This window comes from Larimichthys crocea, chromosome III, assembly GCF_000972845.2.
Source record: "Larimichthys crocea isolate SSNF chromosome III, L_crocea_2.0, whole genome shotgun sequence".
NCBI lineage: Eukaryota > Metazoa > Chordata > Actinopteri > Sciaenidae > Larimichthys > Larimichthys crocea.
Window position 1 is genome coordinate 11,875,451 of NC_040013.1, and position 21,641 is coordinate 11,897,091.

General features: G+C 39.8%; 1 protein-coding gene across 5 annotated transcripts in view; it reads left to right on the forward strand.

Annotated features, from left to right (window-relative positions):
• macrod2 (mono-ADP ribosylhydrolase 2) overlaps window positions 1-21,641 on the forward strand; it is a 384,274-nt gene that overhangs the window by 254,254 nt on the left and 108,379 nt on the right. For all 5 annotated transcript variants that reach the window (XM_019266258.2, XM_019266257.2, XM_010729933.3 and 2 more), the window contains exon 6: window positions 9,247-9,368. In XM_019266258.2, the coding sequence (XP_019121803.1) occupies window positions 9,247-9,368 (122 nt within the window). The remainder of the gene's footprint in view (window positions 1-9,246; window positions 9,369-21,641) is intronic.

Sequence of the window (21,641 nt, forward strand, 5' to 3'; positions counted from 1 at the left end):
GCTGGAAAAAAAAAAAAAAACTCTTTCAGACGGGAGCTTCAGCAAGCGTTAGGGGATCACTCTGCACTCTCTGTCACCATGACAACGCCAGTTCCATGTCCGAGTGGGTGTACACACTTCATTTAGTAATCCTCAGCGACCAACATGAGAACAGCTGTGTGCATGCTGAGAGGGTCCAGGCTTGTAATCACGCCAAAATACACTTAATTACTGGAAATGTGGTCACTCTTGTGGGTATTATTCGAGGTGCTGTGGCTGGAATCCACTATGTACCGTACATACAGTTTCATTGACTTGGTATGCTCATGCTGGTTGGTATTATTTGCCTTCTACTGTTAATACAAGGGATGGTATGTTCACTCAGGAACGCTGGAGAAGAGGAATATGAATACACTCACTTGATTTATGTTGAAATCTATTACCATCACCATCAAAAGACCATCAGGGACCATGTTAACCGGCCTTAAGTGCAGAGATGTCAACTCTACCCACAGAGCCCCACACACATATATGCTGTACACATACACACTCTTAACACTGAGACAAAAGCATCATCTTGTTAACAATTGAGCTCGGGTAAGTCGATGTCCCATTTATCTTTTTGAACCTGGCTCAGTGTTACAACTTATTAACACTACCTGCGTCATTAACACATGCGCCTTTATTCTCTCTATTTATGGTGTCTTTAAGTTGCAGTTGTAGGTGAAGAGAACTAGGTTCAGTATTGTTCTGTAAATCAACACTACAGTTGGAGCCCTGTTTATGCAGGTGGATCCTCACCTGCCAAACTCTGTAACATGCCGTGTACGGCTGTGACATACTGACAGTGAGTTACATGTAGAGATGAAGGCATGGGAAATGCTGAAGAGCCTTTTCAAGCAGTATGCCATCTCTCATTTCTTGTTTTTTTTTCATGGGCCATTGAATGCTTTGAAGAAACAGCTTCATGATTGACAAAAGATAGACTTTTCCTCTCAGTTCACAATGACTGGCATTTATTTACTGTCATGTTAAGATGTGTGGAAGCAGTCATTAATTCAAGCCAGCATGTAAAGAAAAGTTAAAGGATTGATGCTTTATTTTGACAGTTGGCAATGGTTAACAATGTAACAAGAGCATGAAATTATAGAGCGCTGAGTTTCCTATAGTATATCGTAGTAATGAAAGTTGTTTAATACCATACTACTGCTAATATTGCTATCTCTACCATTACTACTACTACTACTGCTGCTGCTGCTGCTATTACTGATGATAATAATAGATAAACTCTGCTTCATGTAGTTAACATTTAAAATAAATGTCCTTTAAAGTTCTTATGTGAACTGACTAGACTATAACTGTACTTAATAAAAAAATTCTGTTCTGTTGTCCATCAACTATTGACCACCATGTTTCTACAGTAGCTCAGAACAGACCGAATTAAACACTAACTTTAAATAGATCCTTTCACGAGTAGCCACTGTAGTCTCTCCTTCACTGTTATAGGAGACGGTGAGGTGAGGGGGTATTCAGTTGGTTACAGGCTGCAACAAGATTTCATTAAATCCTGCACACTTTTAAAGGAAAGACATGTGTGTCGACCTCACACATTAGGGTGTGAAGCATTCATGAAAGCAATAGATTGCTACCTTTGTGCTTCATTGGTGATTTACCCTTTAAGGCTATGTTCAGAAAACAGGCACAAGATTTTATTTATTTATTTATTTATTTTTATTATATCAGACCGGATCTTTTCACCTCTGATTCAGAATTCAAGCCACTTATCATGTGGTCTGAAATCAGGATAAAGATACATTTTTTCCAATGCAACCACAGTCTGAACAGTTCATGTGACTTTTATGTCACTCACTCAGCTGAAGTCTCTTGCTATGGGAGTCTTGTGCAGAGGTACTGACAGATGTAGTCAAAAGTAGCTGGATGAAAGTTTTGGATGAAATCTGAATCACAGTCCCTCGCGGCTCCAACTCCACATCCACACACACACACACACCTCCGTAACAGAAGTAGCAGCCATCGCTGCTCATCCTCCTCCTCGTTATCACCTGCTCACAAATTCACTGGCTTCCACTGCACATCATCTTATAAATGAAACCGTGGAAACGGACTTCATTGGCCTTCACGTTCACTTTTGTATGACGGAGTGTTGGGGTTATGTCGTATGACATGTTATTCTTCTTTTCGCACATGTACATGCAGGCCAGTTAAGGACAGTGGCTACTTCACACTGGAGTCTGATATTGGACACAGTTAATAAAAAATAATTTGAACAGCCACACAAAAAATACATCTGAATTGAGCAGTTACTGTATGTAACAGTACGTACAGTATAAAACTGTGTTTTGTCCATTTTTTATGGTTTGGGGGATAAAACAACAAAATGACTTCAATATTCATGGAACCCAGACGAGAGATTTCAGCGAGTGCTGCGTTACTATATCGATCCTATTTCTTCAATTTGCCACGATGCATTACACTGTGAAGTCTTTCTAAAACAAGTCTTATAACACAGGACAGGCAGTCGTTGCACAACACCAAGAGTCTCTCATAGATTGGAAGAAATCACATGGTTTCATGCTAAAGCCAACTGTGATTCATTTTCCTCAGGGAAATTTTCAGAATTGACCCGAAGCTCATTGTGCTAATAATGTTACTGATATCATTATGTTCTGATATTATTATATTAATTAGGAAACTACATATAACAATACATTTAAATCAGCTCAGTATTTCCATTGTGCTCATCCACTCTCAATGACAGTTAGTCACTGTGCCCTTGACTTTAATACAATTTGAAAACACCTCAGTCATTACAGCGAAATCAAAAGCGCAGTACATAAAATGCAGACGTATCCGTCATAGAGCTTTATAAAGAGACTTAATTCTACTAGCAAGGCTCTCATGAAGCAACAAGCCTACAGTCCACTTTTCATACAAAATCTGGCTTCACCCATAAACACAGTGACTGCATTTAAATTCACATTTTGCTAAATTTCTTAATGGACTGGGAATCATCATGTTCTTTGTTGATTCTTAAGCGTGGATGATAATTGCCATAGGCGGCATGGAAGCGGTTTGATTCTTGTCTGTTGGCTCTTGTGAATTATAATAGATATAAATTGGCTCCCATATCCACATATCTCTTTGGTACTAACAGTTGTAACGGTTGTTGAATAGCATAGCACCATTCAGGAACATTGACACTACAGTAAACATTTTATTTTTATTTTTTTCCAACTTTGTGGAACGTTAAGACAGTATGAGAGTCAGTACAGGCAAGTAAAAATGAAAGATTGATTAGGCTGTGAAGTGCCGCTCCCTCTCTGAAACAGCACAGCACGCCTTTTCTAAATGAAGTCTAGATATTTCAAAAGATTTCTTAGTTACTAAGAAAGTGGCGTCTTTGAAGTGAGCATGTCCCCTTGGTAGTTTTTCAGCTGAGGAATATTTTAGTAGGCTTGTCTTAAGATGTTCACACACACGCTCCACAGTTGGTATGTTGAAGGGGTCAATTCATGTCCAGTCCATCCCGAACAGACCAGGCTTACCAAAAATCACTTTTATTTATTTATTTTTACTCTCAATCTGAGCCTTTTACTAACCAGAATGTGGCAATATTGAGTTCCCATCTGATATTTATGCTTTCCTGCATAATGCAGCTGCACAGTGCAGAATAAGGGCCATGCAGGGATATGTCAAGATTTGTTTGACGTCTGAATAGGTCTGCATTAAGAAAATATATCTTGCATCAGTTTTCTTTTAATGGTTTCTGTTTGGTATGGTGTCTTTTCGTATTCTATAACAGCTTTGACTTTCTTAAACACAAACATACTTTAACACAAAGTTTAAGGTCACTGAAAAGGTCGCTGAAATAGATGTAATGCAATGTAATAATGTAATATCTGCATGCTCTGCTTACTGCCTACTGCATCCTCACTGAAACTAATGGCTGCTCATTCAAAATGGACCAGACTTTATAAAAAAACAATAAAAATCTGTTGAAATATGCCTTGATCAGAGCTCTGGTCTAGGAGGTAAACAGGTACAGGCCTTAGAACTGGATTTGTATCAATATGTATCTTTAGAAAAATATGAGGTTACATTCTGTCTTCACATATAATTTACATGTGAGCTGGCTGACGAAACCAAATGTTTTGTCACTACATGTATATGTTCAAATTTTGCAGTAATAAAAATAAAATATTACTGTTTACAGGGTTCTCACCAGGATTTTATTTTAGAGTAATGGGGTAAGGCGAGGGAGCGTAGCGACCGAGCGGGGGGATGGTGCGGAAGGGGGGTCCTTGATGCGAAAATTTTGAAAAATTGTGCCCAAAATGGGCCATATTTGAGGTACCTGGAGGGAATAAATTGCATTTTTTATGTTGTATATACTTAGTGGAAAATTGTTACATCTTTGGATCTTGGCAGTGTGTTACCTGCAAAGGGTGTTGTCAAAAGATATGTAAACTCAGTCTCCTTATAGAAATATAATGATGGATGGCATGCAGGCAGATTACTAGTGTGTTAATGTCAGCCACAGTGGGATCCAGTAGCCTAAATTAGCACTAAAAATCATCCGATAGGGCCTACGTCCTGTCATTGCTAAACCTGCCTACAAGGTAGACGTTTCCATTCATCAAAGTGTTGGTTAAGTTTTCAAGCGTGATGGAAAGCATGTATAACTGGTGCACTTACATTTCTGACCATGAAGAAAGAACGAATGTCTCTTTTTTTGCGAGGGGGTCCGTCATTCATTGTTATAATTATGACATTCACCGAAGTCCAGCTCAAAGTCCAGCTCAAAAGAAAGCTATCACTGGGAATCGAGCGGGAGTTCAGTTGTCGTTTTTTTCCCTCTCTCTCTCTCGGGGAACTGATTTCCAGGCATCTGTCTCCTAGCAACCTAAAATCAACAGCGCAGAGTACGCATGTGTAGGTTCATCAAACGTCGGCTACACCATTGTAGGAAGACAGCACCAAGCAAACGTCAGCTGATTTTGACACCTTGAAAACTGCTGAAGTGCGCAGGAAAAAAAAAAACTTTTGACGATGGTGACGAAAACTGAAAACAGCCGTTACGCTATATTAAAAATAACGTAACGGGGGGAAATTGCCGTTGCGGTCTGAAATTTTAGCGTAGCGGGCCGCAACCATATAAAGCGCTGGCGAGAATTCTGGTTTACATATTACTATTTTACTGTTGCCAATGTCTACAAGCGCTGGTTCTATTTCATTCTTCCTGACTGCCAAATGGCAGCACTTTAGCATAAGACATTTTCATCTTGCAGGTCGAGTCATTGTTCCTACAAAGTTAGCTGTGACCCTGCGATGACGTAGCACAGAATTCATAGAACTGCTGTTAAATTCAAAGCGCTCGTTCACGGTATCAGGTCTTGGAGAACAACAATATCACTTCCTATTTCTTTCTGGTTTACATGAAGATAAAATTCACTCTGATGTGAGAAGTGTACTTGAGAGTTATATCTTATACTTGCCCTTCTGTTGTTATTATTGCACTTTGTACCTGATGGGCAAGCATTTAAGAGCGTTCGTGCCTTTATACTTGCACCATTAATCTCCAGGGTCCCTGCTGTTACAGAAACACGACACCCTCCCCAACAAACTAAAGGGAAACATAAGTCACACACTCTAGTGCTGAGGTTATTCAGACGAAGACTATGCACACTCTAAATTCTCCTCTGTATAACGCCAATAGTGGTCTCTATAACTAACCATCATGCATATGCATGAAGCTGTTTTTTGCTTGAATAGGATTCGAGCAAATGTGACCAAATAATTTGCTGGCACGATAGTTCTGAGAAAAAAAGAAGATAAAAACAACATTTTTCTGTTGACTCTGCAGCTTGTTACGTGTTTCCCCATTCCAGTGCTTTTTTTATAGACTTGCAGGAATTGATGGGAGAAAACGTTTGCTAATCATAGCACATTAGAAGTCTAGAGTAGGCAGGCATAATGCATGCACTGTGGCACATTTCCACCATTTAGTTTGAAAACGACTGATCAATTTGTCCTTGTTGGAGTAGTTTGTAGTTGGTAGCAAACTTGCCCAGGCTGAGTGGTCACAGAGAGGATACACAGACATATGCTGAGGAAAATAAATGGTTCATGTTTCACTTGTGGTTTGTGTTGTAGGATGCAGCGCACAATACATGCGTAGCTCTACAGAGTATCATCACAGCCAAATAGAGGATATCACTCTGTATCATTCCTGTTATGGTATTTCATTTGGTTCAAATGAATTTAGATGTTGCACACAATTTACCATTACAAAAGCTGCTCTTTTTGTTTGTTTCTATGCAGGGCCTGTGGGCTCTTATGGACAGACAGCTAGGTGTGAATGGCAATCATCAGTCTTTGCTGGCTCAGTTATGTTATAGACCTTATAGCCCCAAGCAAAAGACTCCAATGAACAATTCTAGTCAAGATACTGTGAGGAAAAACTGCTAAAAAAACATAAAATAGAAGCTCATCAACTAGTTGTGGAATTGGCAAGGTGAAGGTCTTGAAGGAGGTGTGCAAAAGGGATTTGTGGTATGTGTGATAAAGAGGCGTTCTTTTTAATTCCATAATAACTTATTTTGTAGGCTCACAGCAAACTATGCTCAGCCGTGTTTTATACTCTTATATTTAGTTCCGTTCAGTTTTTTTACAGGTTCATTTTGAAATGACTTGCTTTTTATTTCCTTGTAAATGGCATATTTCTTTATTTTTTTACAAGTGAACTCTATTTTAACAGGTCGGGCTACGAGTGTTATTTTGGTGTGAAGATTTGAGATTTTCTGATATTGACTGATTAATTTCCCTCCAGCTTACTAAAGCATCCCTTTAATGTCTTTCATCAGGACATTTCTCTTGATGTTTTCTGCATCCGTTATCATTCCCGCAATCAAGCCCAACCCCCCGAAGTGCAAGAGGAGCACTAGTAATCTTTTCAACCCCGCTAAGAAAGAGATTTATGTGCCTCTTGTACGAAGGTTGCCCAGAGATAATGGTATACATGTGTCGGTATGTGCTTCAGAGTAAGACAGAAACAGTGATACACTGAAATGTGTCTGTCAGCTAATGGTTGGGAATAATGATAAAAGCTGAAGGTTCTACAAGAGAAAAACAAGATAATAAAGACCCATGTTGGATGGATTATCTGATAGTTTTTACAACTCAAGAGCATCTTTGTATAATTTAACATAAATAATGATGTATTGATCAACATGAACCATTTCCTGAGCCTTCTGTTTTTATATGCTGAGAGTCCAACCTTCAGCCAAGAGTACCCCCACGGTTAAATTCCCCATAGCTAATTCACTACACTGACATTCCTTTATTTATAATTATTATTAAACTAATTATAATTATCTGTATTTCAGTGTGCATACAGAAGATTTTTTTTCAGACCATGCATGCTCACAAGTCTTTAGAAGATTATGATTCAATAAAGTCACTCTAATTTTACAGCAGCTTAACGGCCTGTAACACCACATTGCCATCAAAATCATTGGATTATGTTGGATCTAGAAAATGACTGTGCCTTTTCCTTTAAACAAAACAAATAAACTCAGTTCCTCCAAGACCAAGGGTAGAGAGGTCATTTGTGTTTACAGAGATACTGAAGCAGCTGCCAGAGTGTTTAGGAGCTCTACAACAACTAACTGTCCTCCGTGTAATATCCCTCCTTAGGTACAAAGTGAAATATATCTTTCACCTTAAAGAAACACAGCTGTATAAATATTTATTTGATGTAGAAGTGTTGAGAATTCGAGTGGACACAGCGGTACTGGTGAGATAAGAACTGTTTAAATTTTCATGAATTCACCAGTAGTCTGGTTTTTGGGGCTTGCCCATACTCTAATTGGCATGTTTCCGTTCTTGTAGCAAAAAAAATCATGAATTATGTACGAAAAACAACTTACCATGTGTCCCATTATAACAGTATTGTGCTATGCAATTTTTGGCCTACTACTCTGGAAAAAGACAATACTTCAGACAGCTCCATTCTCATTAAAACCCCACCTCAGCTTAACCAGGGATCACCCAAAGCTTTCATTTCTTACCCTCTCCCAAACACACTATCTCACCTCTTAAGCAACACCAGTGAAAGCCACTTGATTATAGTGGTTCCTCATGCATTTTATCATCCTGACCTATTAAGCAACCAGACATACAACTGAGAACTAAATTTAATCTATAAATGATTTATGGTCAAGTAGAGTAGTAATATAGCTTACATTTATTAAGTGAGAAAGTGAGGCTAAATGTTTTATATTATTAGTAAACGGTGAGGTTAGGTGTAAAAAAGTAAAACACATGAGGTGACTTAAAACAGGCTGTGTTTTCCCTGCATGCCCTCACCTGAACCTGGTCTGAATACTCAGTCTTCATACTTAAACACGGTTTAATATTTTAGTGCACAGAAATGGGGACTTCATGCATTAAATTGCAAATGTACAAGCCGTAGTTGATCCACATTTAATCATCCATGAATTTAGATTTACCAGCCAATGCTGCTTTTTGAATAAACAGAAAATTATTCATCAATCATGGTTGCGCGAATGACCTTGATGACATTTTTTGCTGTGTCATTGAAATTCTTGCAGTTAGTCTGACAACTTGTGGCGCAACTCTCTGGAATGCTCTATGGATGATGCAGAGTTAATTCTTGTATATTGATGTTGACCTGTCCTGTCCAACATTGAGAAGGCCAAGGGTAGTCAGGCAGAATGCAGAAGATTATGTTTCTGTCAAGTCACTGCTAAGGCTCTCTTATTTTCCTGTCATCACTCGTATGATTCAATTAAGAAGCTGCATTCCCCAGTTTGGCCAGGCCAGACAAGGAGACTCATGATTGACAGGTAAAGACATTACTATGCGCAGGGAAAGAGAGTACTGGGAGAGATATGAATATTTGAGTAGATGGCATAAGAGAATCTTGTAATTGATTTTCTATCTAAGCTGCCGTTTCATTTACTGAATAAATGCATTCATTTCAGGCAGTGGGTTGTTCGTTCCGTCACCATTGAGGACAAACTTTGTCATATTTTGTATTTGATGGAGATTTTGTACATTCCAGAACTTTTGCTTGACTGCTCAGCTGCAAGGTAGACAGTTTATAGCATTGTAGAGTACTTATCCTTGCACTACATGGCAGTACTAGAAATATCACAAACCATGTAACCTTGCTAGAGGTAGGCTGTACTGAAATGAGCTTTGTGTGTTGTCCCCTTTCGACAGATGTGATCCACACCGTGGGCCCGGTGGCCAGAGGTCATGTGGGCCCTACCGAGACCAATGACCTCACCTCCTGCTACCAAAACTCCCTCAGGCTGATGAAGGAGCATGGCTTGAGCACTGTGGTGAGTACAGTATACACAACCATGCGCACACTCATCTGAGGAGAAATTTGTCTCTGTTCTATGCAACTTGAAAGAAAGAAATTATATGCTTCTTTGTTTTGGTTTGACAGTGAGTAAGCCTTCAGTGGGAAAAGCTGTGTTTGTAAATTTTAGGAAATTTGGAAAAGGTACAAGAACAAAAGGATTTAGCATCTTTCATTTTCGATACAGTTCTGAAAAGCCTTAATCTTCTTTATTTAAACAAAAGCAACAGAGAACACAACACAATGGTAATGTTTCATGTTTGTCAAATGAAGGCTTTTCATGTAGACTACTGCTGCAAAGTTTTTCCTTTGCCATTTTTTGGGAAGCTACTTTTAGTTTGGAAAACTGACTCTTTTTTTTTTGAAAGGGATATGATGTAGATTTGTATATCATTATTTTAAATCAGATGTCCAACTTCTGAGAGGATGTTTCTCTTTGAGTAACGATATCTTTGCCACCTCTCTAAGAATTATTTTCTTCTTTAACACACAGAAAAGCACAAGGTTTAGTGTACTGATCATGGCTGAATCATAAGGGCTTTAGATGAGACAATGCCCACACAATCCACCGCTGGCAGCATCAGATCATTCACACAGCTTCTAGCCTGTTGTGGACCGTATGTTTCGGTCTGCTACACGTGATATATGGATTTGCCCTGCCCACAGAGGGTAAACAAATCAGTATCACACCAAATAGCCACAAATCATGTTTTCTGCACCAACCTACTGCCGGCTCATCAGAGGACAATCAATACAAGTACTTACCAACAAGGAGAAGAGACATAGATGAGTTCCTGTTTCATTAAAGATGATTGTGATAAATTCCTGTTCTGTTGATGACTTATTGTCAGTGCGACAGACACCTCAAGGTAGTAATTAAATGGATTGTGAATCCAAATGACTTAAGTTGTTATGGTAAGTGTTTTGAAGTTCTCTGAAATGAGCAGCATGCCTGCTGATCTTTAAACTTTCCTAATAATAGTTGCTTAGATATGATGTTCCACAAGCACGACATTACGTTGGAATGTACTTTTCACAACAGAATAATTTCCTTTTGTCAGCTCAAGGCTTCGTGGGCACAAAGAAGGCATGCTCTACAGCACAGAGCCCCTCAGGCCTCATTGCAGGAACCACCAACAGCTTGTCTATTTTCATCCACAAATGATCCAATCATTTCTTTGTTTTTGGCACATTCCAAAGGTCTTTAGTTTGGGTCTATCTCTTGATTTATTTATCCAATAATCCATATATTTATAAGAAACAGAGTTTCTGTTTTACTGGGATCTGCCTGGATCCTGTCTAATGTATTTATACAGCTGCTCTGTGTTGAACAGGCCTTCAGTGAAAACAGTGGTGTTCTGTGATTGACTGGCCTTGTAGGATGAGCCTAGTCATCACATTATTTTAGCCACAGTCCATTTCGTCTCTCCTTGCTGCAAGGACAACAAAAAGCCTTTTTACCAGAAGCAAAAGGGAAATAGCTGTTTCTTCAAGGATGTGGCCTTGATTTAGTTTTACTCCAGCTCTCCTTGATATGCAAGACTCACTTGAAGAGTGGCACTAAGGGTTTTCAAGTTCTAATTCTTTGTGAACAGACAGCCTTGCCTGGTGCAGAGCACAATGAGACCAAGTTTGGGTAGCTGATCAGCGTTAAGCTCATTTTGACTCATCTGAAAGGGTCTCACTATGAGCTTTGCTCTGTGAGCGAAACACGAGATCCTACCGAAGCGGGCACCCTGCCAAGTGGGCAAAAGTGGGGGTCTACTTTTGGGAATCCTAGACGGTTGGCTCCCTAATGGGGGTTCCAGGGCATTACAAAGGAACAGGAGTCAAAACAAAGCCTAACACAAAATAAACTTGAGCATGAAAGATTAAGAAGATGCAGAGCTTGGTAGTTAATCCCTGTTTCTTAAAGCTCAAAGCCACCCTTTAGGCTACAAAACAGTACGGCTATCACAGTGGTCTCATCAAAATATTTTTGTGACTGTAGCACTGTAGCATGTCTAGGCACTTAGTTTACAGGGAATACCATTGAATTTCAAAACAGAACCTTAGGTTGAGTTTAGAGTTGTTTCTGAGTTTCTATGCCTTATTGTTATTATTAAGAATCAAACTAGTGTGGAAGTCTGAATATGGCAGAAGTCCATGAAGTCTTTGTTGTGGGGAAGCTTAGACGGTGGATCATCAGACCATTAAAATTAGATCTTTGTTTTGTTGTTTTAGTTTTGTGAGATAATTGGATGAATTTGTAAAGTTATGTCTGAGGTCAGAGAACAGCATTTTTTATTTTTTTTAATGTTGCATAAGGTGTTCACCATTGAGTGAATAAATAAGATAAAATAACCAACTCTTAACAAAATTGTTATAGCTTATTTATTTTTATCTAAAGGCTTAAAACTTGCACATTTTGTTTATATGACTACCTCTGACCAAAGGATAAATTGTAAGTAAAGGATGCAGTTCTAAGCCTTACTGATGGCCTTCAGGTGAAAAATGACGATCAACCTGAGCCAAGAAATCCGCCGTTTAACCCCCACACTGAAGTTGAAAGCTATCTGGAACAGTGCAGGCTTTCACGCCCCTGAGTTTGTGTTCGTCAAATCATTTGGCTGCAGTGCATGCTGGAAAGTGAAAGCGTGTGCCCATGTGCATACATAGTCTATGTCTTTTACAGCCATCTTGCTGGGGCTTGTGGGAATGTGCCTGTGTTGTTGAAACATTGTTTGCTCATTTCTTCTCTGCCTAGAAGACTCTTATGCTTCAGTGCATTTTTTTTTTCTATCTTTTTTGCTGTGGCTGACAGAGCAGCAGGCTGTCATAGCTCCCTGGGCTCTGACTGACCACAGCCCACAGTCAGGATGCCTGTGTAGCTGACTGGGCTCTGCAACATCACACAGGGGAGCCGTGGGAGCTGTGCAACCTCTGAGAAGAGTTGCAGCTCTGGGCTGATGAGCAGCACATTGTGAAACAGCCCCCTCCTCTGCTCAGTGCTTGTTAAACTACAGTATGTTGTTTGGTTCCAAAGGAAGAAGGTGAAGAGTTGAAGAGGTAGTATAGGTAGGAATATGGATTTTTGGTGGATTGATTCTCGACATGAATTGTGATAATAACACAGCCTCACTGGTCGATATGAGTGCAAAATGCTCTATAGCAGGTTATCAATATTTGCTTGAGCCAGGACATATAAATAGGTCTCATCATGGTTGCTCTAATACAGAGAATGCCATGTTATTATGGTCTGTTTGGAAACAGCTGAGGTTGTTGGGGAAACTCAGCAGTCCCACATTATTGCATTCGCAGAACAGGTGAAAAAAAGATTTGTTTGTGTGTAAAGGTGCCATGCAGCGCACAAGACGTGCCAATTTTTAACGTGCTGACTGAGACCTGCCAATCAAATTTTCTTCTAACTGAAAGAATAATTTCTTGCAATCAAGACTAGCTTTTAATATCTGGTGAAACAAGAATTATTCACCCGTGTATACTGTATGTGCCTTTTAATAATGTGCTTGTGGGTATGTGTGTACTGTATCTCTGTACAGTCACACCCTGGGGGGGCCTCCTCTCCAAAGACCTGGTACAGTACATGGAACTGAGGAGACGGTTAATGCAGGTCCCTTGTCTTGGTTAGTCATGGAAGGCTGCTCGGAAGCAAGCATAGCATCTGTCAGGCAGAAACAGACAGACTGTGTGGACGGGGACGCCACCATCTGGAAGCCATTGAGCTGTAGACTGTGTTTCGTTTTAGAGACATATTAAACTACCCATAGACTGTGACCTTTAGAAGAAAAGAATAGCCATGTTTACCCAAAACATCATTATTGTTTCATTTAATTTCGCTTTTCTTCTTCGTCTTTGGGGAGTGTTCTGTTGAGACAAAATAAGTAGGATTTCTCGAGGGTATGTGGCATAACGATGCAGGCAGCATTTTAGTTGTTGACTAATGATCATGTGGGCAACTGAGCCTCCTTTTTGTTCCTAATTTGACGTTGACAGGCCACAATTTGATGTTTTTCGAAAGTATCTGTCATTAAGCTATTTCTGGCAGTGTGCAGTGGGCTGGCAGCTGTCGGTGTGGACCGTGACAGGGATGCAGACTGCATTTAGTGGCCTCCTCTCTGACTCCCAGGCGGACCTGGAAGTGTTTTGTAGTCATAACACACTGGCTTCGAGGAGATCCAGCAGGGAAGCCACAAATTGCCCGTTGAGAAATGCTGAAAGCCAAGTGGATTGGAGATGAATGGTGTAGAATGATAGGATTAGCTACCCTTCTCTGTGGGCTCATTGCAAGGCTGCTAGCTCCCATTCATTTTGCCCGACAGTGTTACTGAAATGCATTCCTGCAAACGATATCTTATAGTGACACATCAGCATGCACGCCCTGCTTGAAGATGACAGCTGATAGCCCCCTACTAGATAATCTGTTTCACATGACAGGACAGCAAGTGAGGAACAAACACTGTATCGATGGGATGAGTGGCCATGCCCCCAAGGTGTCCAAGGTGGACAACACACTGGGGTTTGGAGGGAAGTCGAATTTAACCTCACCTTTGATTCTGTTTTGGCCGACCAGTTTTAAAAGTCTGTTCTCAGGAATAATGTGAAATATGCTGTAAATAACTTTAACTGTTAATGTAGGTCATTGGTGATATTTGAAAATGTGTTTTTTACTGCTGTATTTAAGTACACTGGAGGGTCTTTGTCACTATTTATGTTTCTAAATACTACCATATCAAACTTAACGACTTTGTTCTCCACCCTATTCCATTGGTGTGCCGACTCCCCAAGTGATTAATTAATTTTCATTTATGCACTGAACAGATCGTGCACAAACTTTCCCTCTATCCGCTTCTCTACCCTTTCTCGTAAATTATTGTCCACAAGTGCAAACGACTCAGATTTAATTATATAATGGCTGATAGAAGTATAGGGACTTCATTGTACACATACTTGGCTTCTGATCATAGCAAAGTAAACTGTGTCATTAATTGTGATGGGAGAATGAGAGGTTTACTGCTGATCTGCTTACACAGCGCAGATGGTGTTTGCGTCTATATAACCCAGTATTGCATTTAGTTCATACTGAATTTCTCCACAATAGAATCCAATTTTCTTTATGACAATATTTGGATGAACTTAATTTGCATATGAACAATGACAGACCTTTACAGCTAGTTCCAGTTATATAACAGAAATTTTAAAATAAATAAATAAATAAAAAATAAAAAAAAAGGTTTTTCGAAAGTACTAAAATTATTTGCTTAATTTTAGGGAATTTTGTTTGTCTTCTACCTATTTTAGGTAAAACTAAGCGTATTGGTAATACATTGCACATAGACACATTGCCAATCTTTGGTTCCTTTTTTCATCATGGGATAGAGATTAAGATCTATAGTAGAACAAACCAACCTGGATGAGATTTTTAAAAATAGAATACAGTATGTGTACTGGATGTCCCCCAATCAGCAATTAGCTACAATGTGAGATCATAACCCAGCCCTCTCTGCAGCCAGTCGATGCTGGTGGTCCACTTGCACATACACTACCTGTATGCATTTTCAAAGGTTAATTAGACTGAAGCTTTCAAAAGGTCACGTCGCCATTTAGATTAGCCATCGCTATTTGTCTGATCCGAATCATTGGCCAACACTGGGCCAATTAGATCCAATTACACTGATAGTGGTCGTGGTGGTCTTCCACCTAGGTTAAGTTAATGGCTGTTGGAACCCCAATTACCCCAACACCCTGATTCAGAAGGAAGTAACCACAGCAGGAAGGGCTTCAGGTCTAGTTAAAGGGGACAAACCTGTCACATCACCTTCCCCTGACATTCCCATTCACTCCGGGGAAGACTGCACAACTTTATGTGAGGTGAAATATTAGGATATGTAAAATGTGACATTTCCACACATCTCAAGAGGGGTAATCACAGTTGATGGGATTGAAGAGGTAATCTCTAGAGTGTCTATGTGGAGTGAGCATGCTAGTGTCTTGATTACAAGCACAGGAAGCCCATAGCAATCACCAAGAAGACTAACCCTTGTCTCCTACAAAGGCTTCTCCACATAGATGTTCTGTGAGGGAAATGGCAGCAGCACTGTTTTAGATTAATGTGCTCTGACAATAATTAGAGCTCTTCAAATAATTTAAGCACAGTCAAGCAGCATAAGACTCAGATTAGAATCCAGGCTGGTTTCACTTCATGTTTTTCTCTGCTGCCATACCTGGCTTTGAGGAGCTCCTGTAGACGATCTGCAGAATTTCTGAGACTCCTATCCCTCTGCGGTATTATCTGAGAATAGAAACAACAGCTCGTACCCAACTGAGGGACTGTCGGAGGAAGTTGTTGATTAAACAGATGTCATTCTTGCTCTACACCATGAGACAAGAATACCACAAAAAGCACAAATGAATTAAACATACCTGAAGAATGTGGGCAATACAAGAGAACAAAAAGCGTTTCTGTCTATCTTTGTCTATGCTTCACAACAGGAATGAGAAAGTGACTGTTTTCTTACCTGTGGTTTGACTTACAGAATACAATACAAACAGGAGAAAAGCTTAGGAAAGAATACTGTTCTCACTTCTGATTAGCAACATCTCATTCAGATAAACTGCAGTGTTGTCATTTGCAGCAATACTATCTTTCAAAGCAAGTCTCGAGTCATTTTTCTGACAAGAGAAAAACTCGAATAGAGACAGCACGTGGACATTGGCGTCTTCTTTGCTTTGAAGCTTCCTCAACTAAACTGATATATACAGATATTCAACAAAAATAACCCAGTCCTTTCTGTACACCTGAAAGATTGTTTTTTCCTGTGGCGGGCTCCCATCTGTTTAGAGCTGTGCTTGAGTCTGAAACACTAATGTCACCAAACATTTCCTCCACCACTTGATAAATGCTTCTCCTTTGATCAAAGGAGCTGAGCGGGAAAGGAGGATACGGAATACATTACATGCAAAGCAGGCCTCGCTCATCGCCTGACACTTGCTCCTCAGCTGAGTAAATCTCAGCAATCTCACAGATACTGTAACAGATTGCTGTTCATCAGCCGCGGACCTTGGTGGAATGAGTTCTTGTTTACATCATTATGGTTAATTACCATGCAGGATCAGTCCAGCCAACAGCGCCTGTGTTTGTGTGTCATTGAAGCCGGACAGAGTTGTCACACTTTGTCATCTCATTACTAATGCAGAACCATCCTACGGTAACGCCTCTTGTTACTTTGGTATGTTTGGTCATGATCCCTTTGAGTCAGTGCCAGTGGCTGGCACTATCCAAACAGCGTACATCAGTGAATAACCAGGGAAACCCTTTGGATCTAGTCATCTACAAATCACCCAGTCATCTTTTACCTCCAACTGATCCACAAATCTTGGTGACACATTATGCCGCAATAGTGATACGCATGGCAACATTTTCAATTTAACACTCACAGATGGATATTTTAATTATTATTGAGTGAATAGTAATGAGAACGCTGAATCTGTGCGTTCCTCTTAATGCACTTAATTAAAGTTACAAGGCGAGACATTTAACACGGCTCTGTATCAGAAAATAAGCCTCTCGGAAGGTTATGTATCGAGAAAGAAACAACGCGATAAAGGAAACCGTCATTGTAAAAATGTGATGTATTAGCTCTAATCAGGTTAGTGGCTTCACTACAGATGTGAGTCTTAGTTTTACTCCAGTGTTGAATGTAGTTCCTTGGCCTCAAAGCCCTTTTTTGCAGTCTTTCATTTGGCTTTTATGAAGCCAGGTGTTGAACCCAGTGTCGACCTTGCCAGGGCCATGTCCATGAAACTGGAATTTCCTGGTCTATCACAGGGTTCCATTTCAACAAGCTCGCACCCAATTATCCTTCAATCATAGTCCCCGGTCTTACAGATGTGTTTGGTCAAAGTACAAGGTCTCTCTACTGCGGTTTGACACACAGGGGACATTTTGTCTCGCTTTGGCTGTACACATGAAACGTGGCATCTCAGATGAAGATGAATGTCACTTTAGAATAATTTATTTGGTTAGTTGTAGCTTTAACACACAAAGAAAAATAGTAATCATGACCGTGGCACCAAAAAGATACAGTGGAACATATTACATAAACACCTTTAGACATACAAATTAGTAGTGTGTCAGGCTGCTAAAGTGTGTGCTAACTGCTACACTCTGTCTTAAGTTGCTCCTAATGTTTTTTCGTTTGCAGGGGAATAAAAAAATGTTGAGATCAGCTCTTTATTATATGTTGTGATATTAAATGTTACCTTCTAATTAGTGCAAGGTAGTTGCGTTAAAAAAAAAGTCACAGGGTGTCGTTTAGCTCAGTTGGTAGAGCATCCGCCCCATGTACGAAGGCTCAGTCCTTGCCACGGCAGCCTAGGGTTCAAATCCGACCTGTGGCTCTTTCCCACGTGTCATTCCCCATCTCTCTCTCCCCACATTCCTGTCACTCTTCAGCTGTCTCTTTTCTCTGAAAATAAAGCTTCAAAAGGCCCAAAAAGTTTGCAGAAGACCGAAATGTTGAATCATTTACAGACTGTGAAATCTTTGAGTCATTAATGATATTTTGTTTTTGTGCCGTTTCTTTGGTGGAAACGAGGCTGTAAAATTTTGTTCAATCAGTTCGCCTCAAATATTTTGGAATTGTCTTAAACTTTATCTGTTTGGTTGACATTGTGTTCTCTCCAACTTATTTTGGCTCTGTGTTTTTATTTTTATTTTTTGAGTTATTTCTTGTCAAGCACAAACTGGGACTTGAATCCTAATGCCATACAGCTTGTTGTCTCTGCTGAGATTATTTACAGTTATTCACTGCAGGTTGTCTTCGCATTTTTTTATAGCAAGCCTTTTCATAGCCTTAAAACTCTTTCCTGTGTTTTGTTAATGCATTGTTTCCTGTGTGTTTTATCAAAGAGAATGCATAAGGCAGAGAGCTGACAGCTATTGGGAGCCTTGGGAATATTTGTAGTTCTTTGTGTGGTTCAGAAGTGCACAACTGCATGTCTACATCCAGGATATGTATAAAGTCAGAAATGAATATTTATAATAGTCCCTGTCTGCTTGGCACATATTTATGATCAGCATTGTTTGGTTTGATGACAGCAAACTGAAAGCAGTGCATGTTGTGATGATCAACTGGCCAACCCATATTTCTGCATATTTATGAGACAGACAACACTGACATCAGGACAGACTGAGTACAAAATACAAAGACTTAAGTTGTATCCACAAATACACAAGTAGTAAGTCTTGCCTGCTCATCATTTTGTTATCAAAACCACAGCAGTCTTCCCACAGCCCCATGTGAATGATTGTGTGCATTGGCAGCCACGCCAATGTTTATGCTCTCCTACATAATTCTTTAATCACAGTGCTATTACCCCACACGTACAGCGAGTTTAGTGCCATTATTATCTCCCAAGGTCACAGCTAACGAGGGCTGATGCACTGTGCCTGGCCTGTGCTGATTGACTCACAATTTTAAACTGGCTCAATCTAGGCCTGCTCAGCAATTCAGAAGGCAATGCAGCACCTTGCACTGGTTCATGACTATTAACTCTAATACTGCAGGATTGTCTTGCTTTGATGCTAAAGATTTCCAGTGGTGTAATATACTTGTTTTTGGCCCAGTTAATGTTTTATCCCATGATATTTGTGTTCTGGTTGAGAATTACAGTGAACTTACCACGATTTTTTACTGATTAAGAGTTTTTTTCTAAATATTTGTTGTTGACCTTGTACTTAACATTTACCTGTATAGAAATAGAAACTGTCATTTGTGATAGAGAAAGCATTTACCCATGAATATCAGACACCTGATTATGAATGTGCAGCTAGTCTTGAATTACACTCCTTCCTTCCACATGCCCTCCTGTTACAAGTTAATTAAAAAATTATACGACATGTTAGTATTAAATCATTATGAAGTAGGCCTACTAAAGTAATCATTCCATGGGGTAATTTAGCAGATTAAACATTTCTTTCATTGTCAACCAGTGACCTTGATATCGTAAATGTCACACTCTCCTTTTATGAATGATGCCGCAACTGTCAGGACTACAGAAGAGATTTAAATTTAAAATCAGCTATAACTGTACCACCTTTTTCAGCTCACATCGAGATGAATCTAGAAAACTGAAAGGTTTAGTCGCCATGCCATATGCTCAAAGAATTGCCTGGCTGAGTGAACACAGCGGTGACTTGTTTTATGGTTTTTACTTTTTGCACACAGCTTGGAATGCCAGATAATCCCCTAATCTCACTCATTTTAATATCTAATGTCACATCCGTAAAACCCCTGGTAGTGACTATATACATTGAATCAAATCTGAGGCTCTTTATTATTAAGGTGTTAGCCCCCTCTCAGGAGAGAAAATAGCATAAGATGGAGAATGTGGAACAAAATAAGTGTGTATGAAATTATTTTTAGATTTTCTTTTTTCATTTTCTTTCTGTGCAATTAAAAGAGCAAGCCCGCTACAGTTTTTCTCGCTTAATTATGGCGTGAAGCAGCTCCGTTATAAAATTGGAGAGGTGATTTGAGATAAATACACATATTGGCTCACTTTGGCTTAATCAAGGCTATCATTGCTTTATATTCCTAACACAACAGATTATTGGCTCCCTACCTGAGCCCAAGAGTCCTTGGGTTTTCCAGAAGGAGGGTGAGTCATACAGAAATGTGTATGTGTTTGGCATAGAGCTCTGTCGAGCATAATGATGATGTCCTACATGATGGTCTCTTATCCTAGCATAATTGATGATCCATACTAAACACTAATCAGGGTTCTGGGTTGTTTTGTCCCTGTATTACATTATTGATAAAGGGATGTTAAGAAAAACATACCATAGTCTGTTCCAGTGGTCACAATGGTGGTTACATTATTTATTGCAGTAGAAAATGAATCCTCATTCTCATTAAGTGATGCAGTACATTTTTGCTCCAAAAACATGTGATGTATTTGGTGCAGAGAAAATGGTTTTCCAGTTTTAGTAACTAATTAATGCTTTATCAATATTCATGATGAACTCCACATTTAGAAAACTGTAATTAGCTGTATTATCCTCTGGCCATTTGTGAAAAAGTTATTCATATAGTTCAAATCAAACTACAGTATTAACTCTAGTTTCTGACCAAACGGTGTACTTTACAGTTACATATTACCCCACATGGATATCAGATACTCCAGATGCAAGTGGCACATGACAGGACTACTTCAAACTGGCACTTTGATGTAGTCTGCACTGGAGATATAAAACAGCTGAATGGACGGTGTCATAATTCACAGGAGCCACCTGGTGATTCCCTCAGTCACCTTCCTGTTTCCTCTCAGCCAACTGCTCCCTGTACTCCCAATCTATCTGCAGTTCCAGTGCTCCTGCAATTCACCATGACCTTGAGTGGCATGTCCCCTCTCTTTCGTTTGGGATGTTGCTGGGTTTTTTGGTCCCTCTTCATTCCTCCTCATTTAGAGATGCACCTGTGCCCAGACCAAGATAGAACCACTTTGCAAAGCAGCACTGGGAGTTGACTGCATTTAACAAAAATCTCTTATACACAGATTGTTGCAGAAAGGCCCTATATGCTGTTTTTCTTACTCCTGCCTACTGTTGCATTTATAGCAACATAGCTACCATTATGCATATTTGTTCCTTATATGAGTAAAAGGACAGCACGTCCATGTTTTGGTGACATCCCGAGTTTCTCTTTGGATACTTCCTCTGTTCTTTCTTTTTGCAGTAGGTGGTTACATGTAGAAATCAAAAAAAGGTTACTGTGTTCAAATATGAACTATGATAATTATTATTTTGCAGAAAGATAAGCGATTATACAGTTACCTCACAGAGTAGCTCTTCAAAGCAGATTCCCTCTGAGGCTGTTTCTTTTTAGTTTTTTAGAGGAGCTGGAGGGATATGTTGTTCTGCTTGGTTGGCCATAGACGTGTATTGTCTGGGCCAGGCCAGGGTGGCAGAGTGACTCCCTTCGTGGCCCCAGTGTGACACAGCTTTCTCTACATGAAGGTGACCCTCTCCCTAGATTCTCCACTCTGCCCAGCTTGCCTGTCAGGTCCTACAGGCGACATGGTCTATTAAGCACTTTAATGATGACCACAGCCTCATGCACTCACACAGTAGACCCTTACTCCTTTATATCACTATGTATATTTTAAATGCTGAATGCACTGGGGTGTATGTATGAGTATATGTTTTCTCTGTCCCTCCATCGTTGCACAAAGCAGTCTAACTTGTATCTGG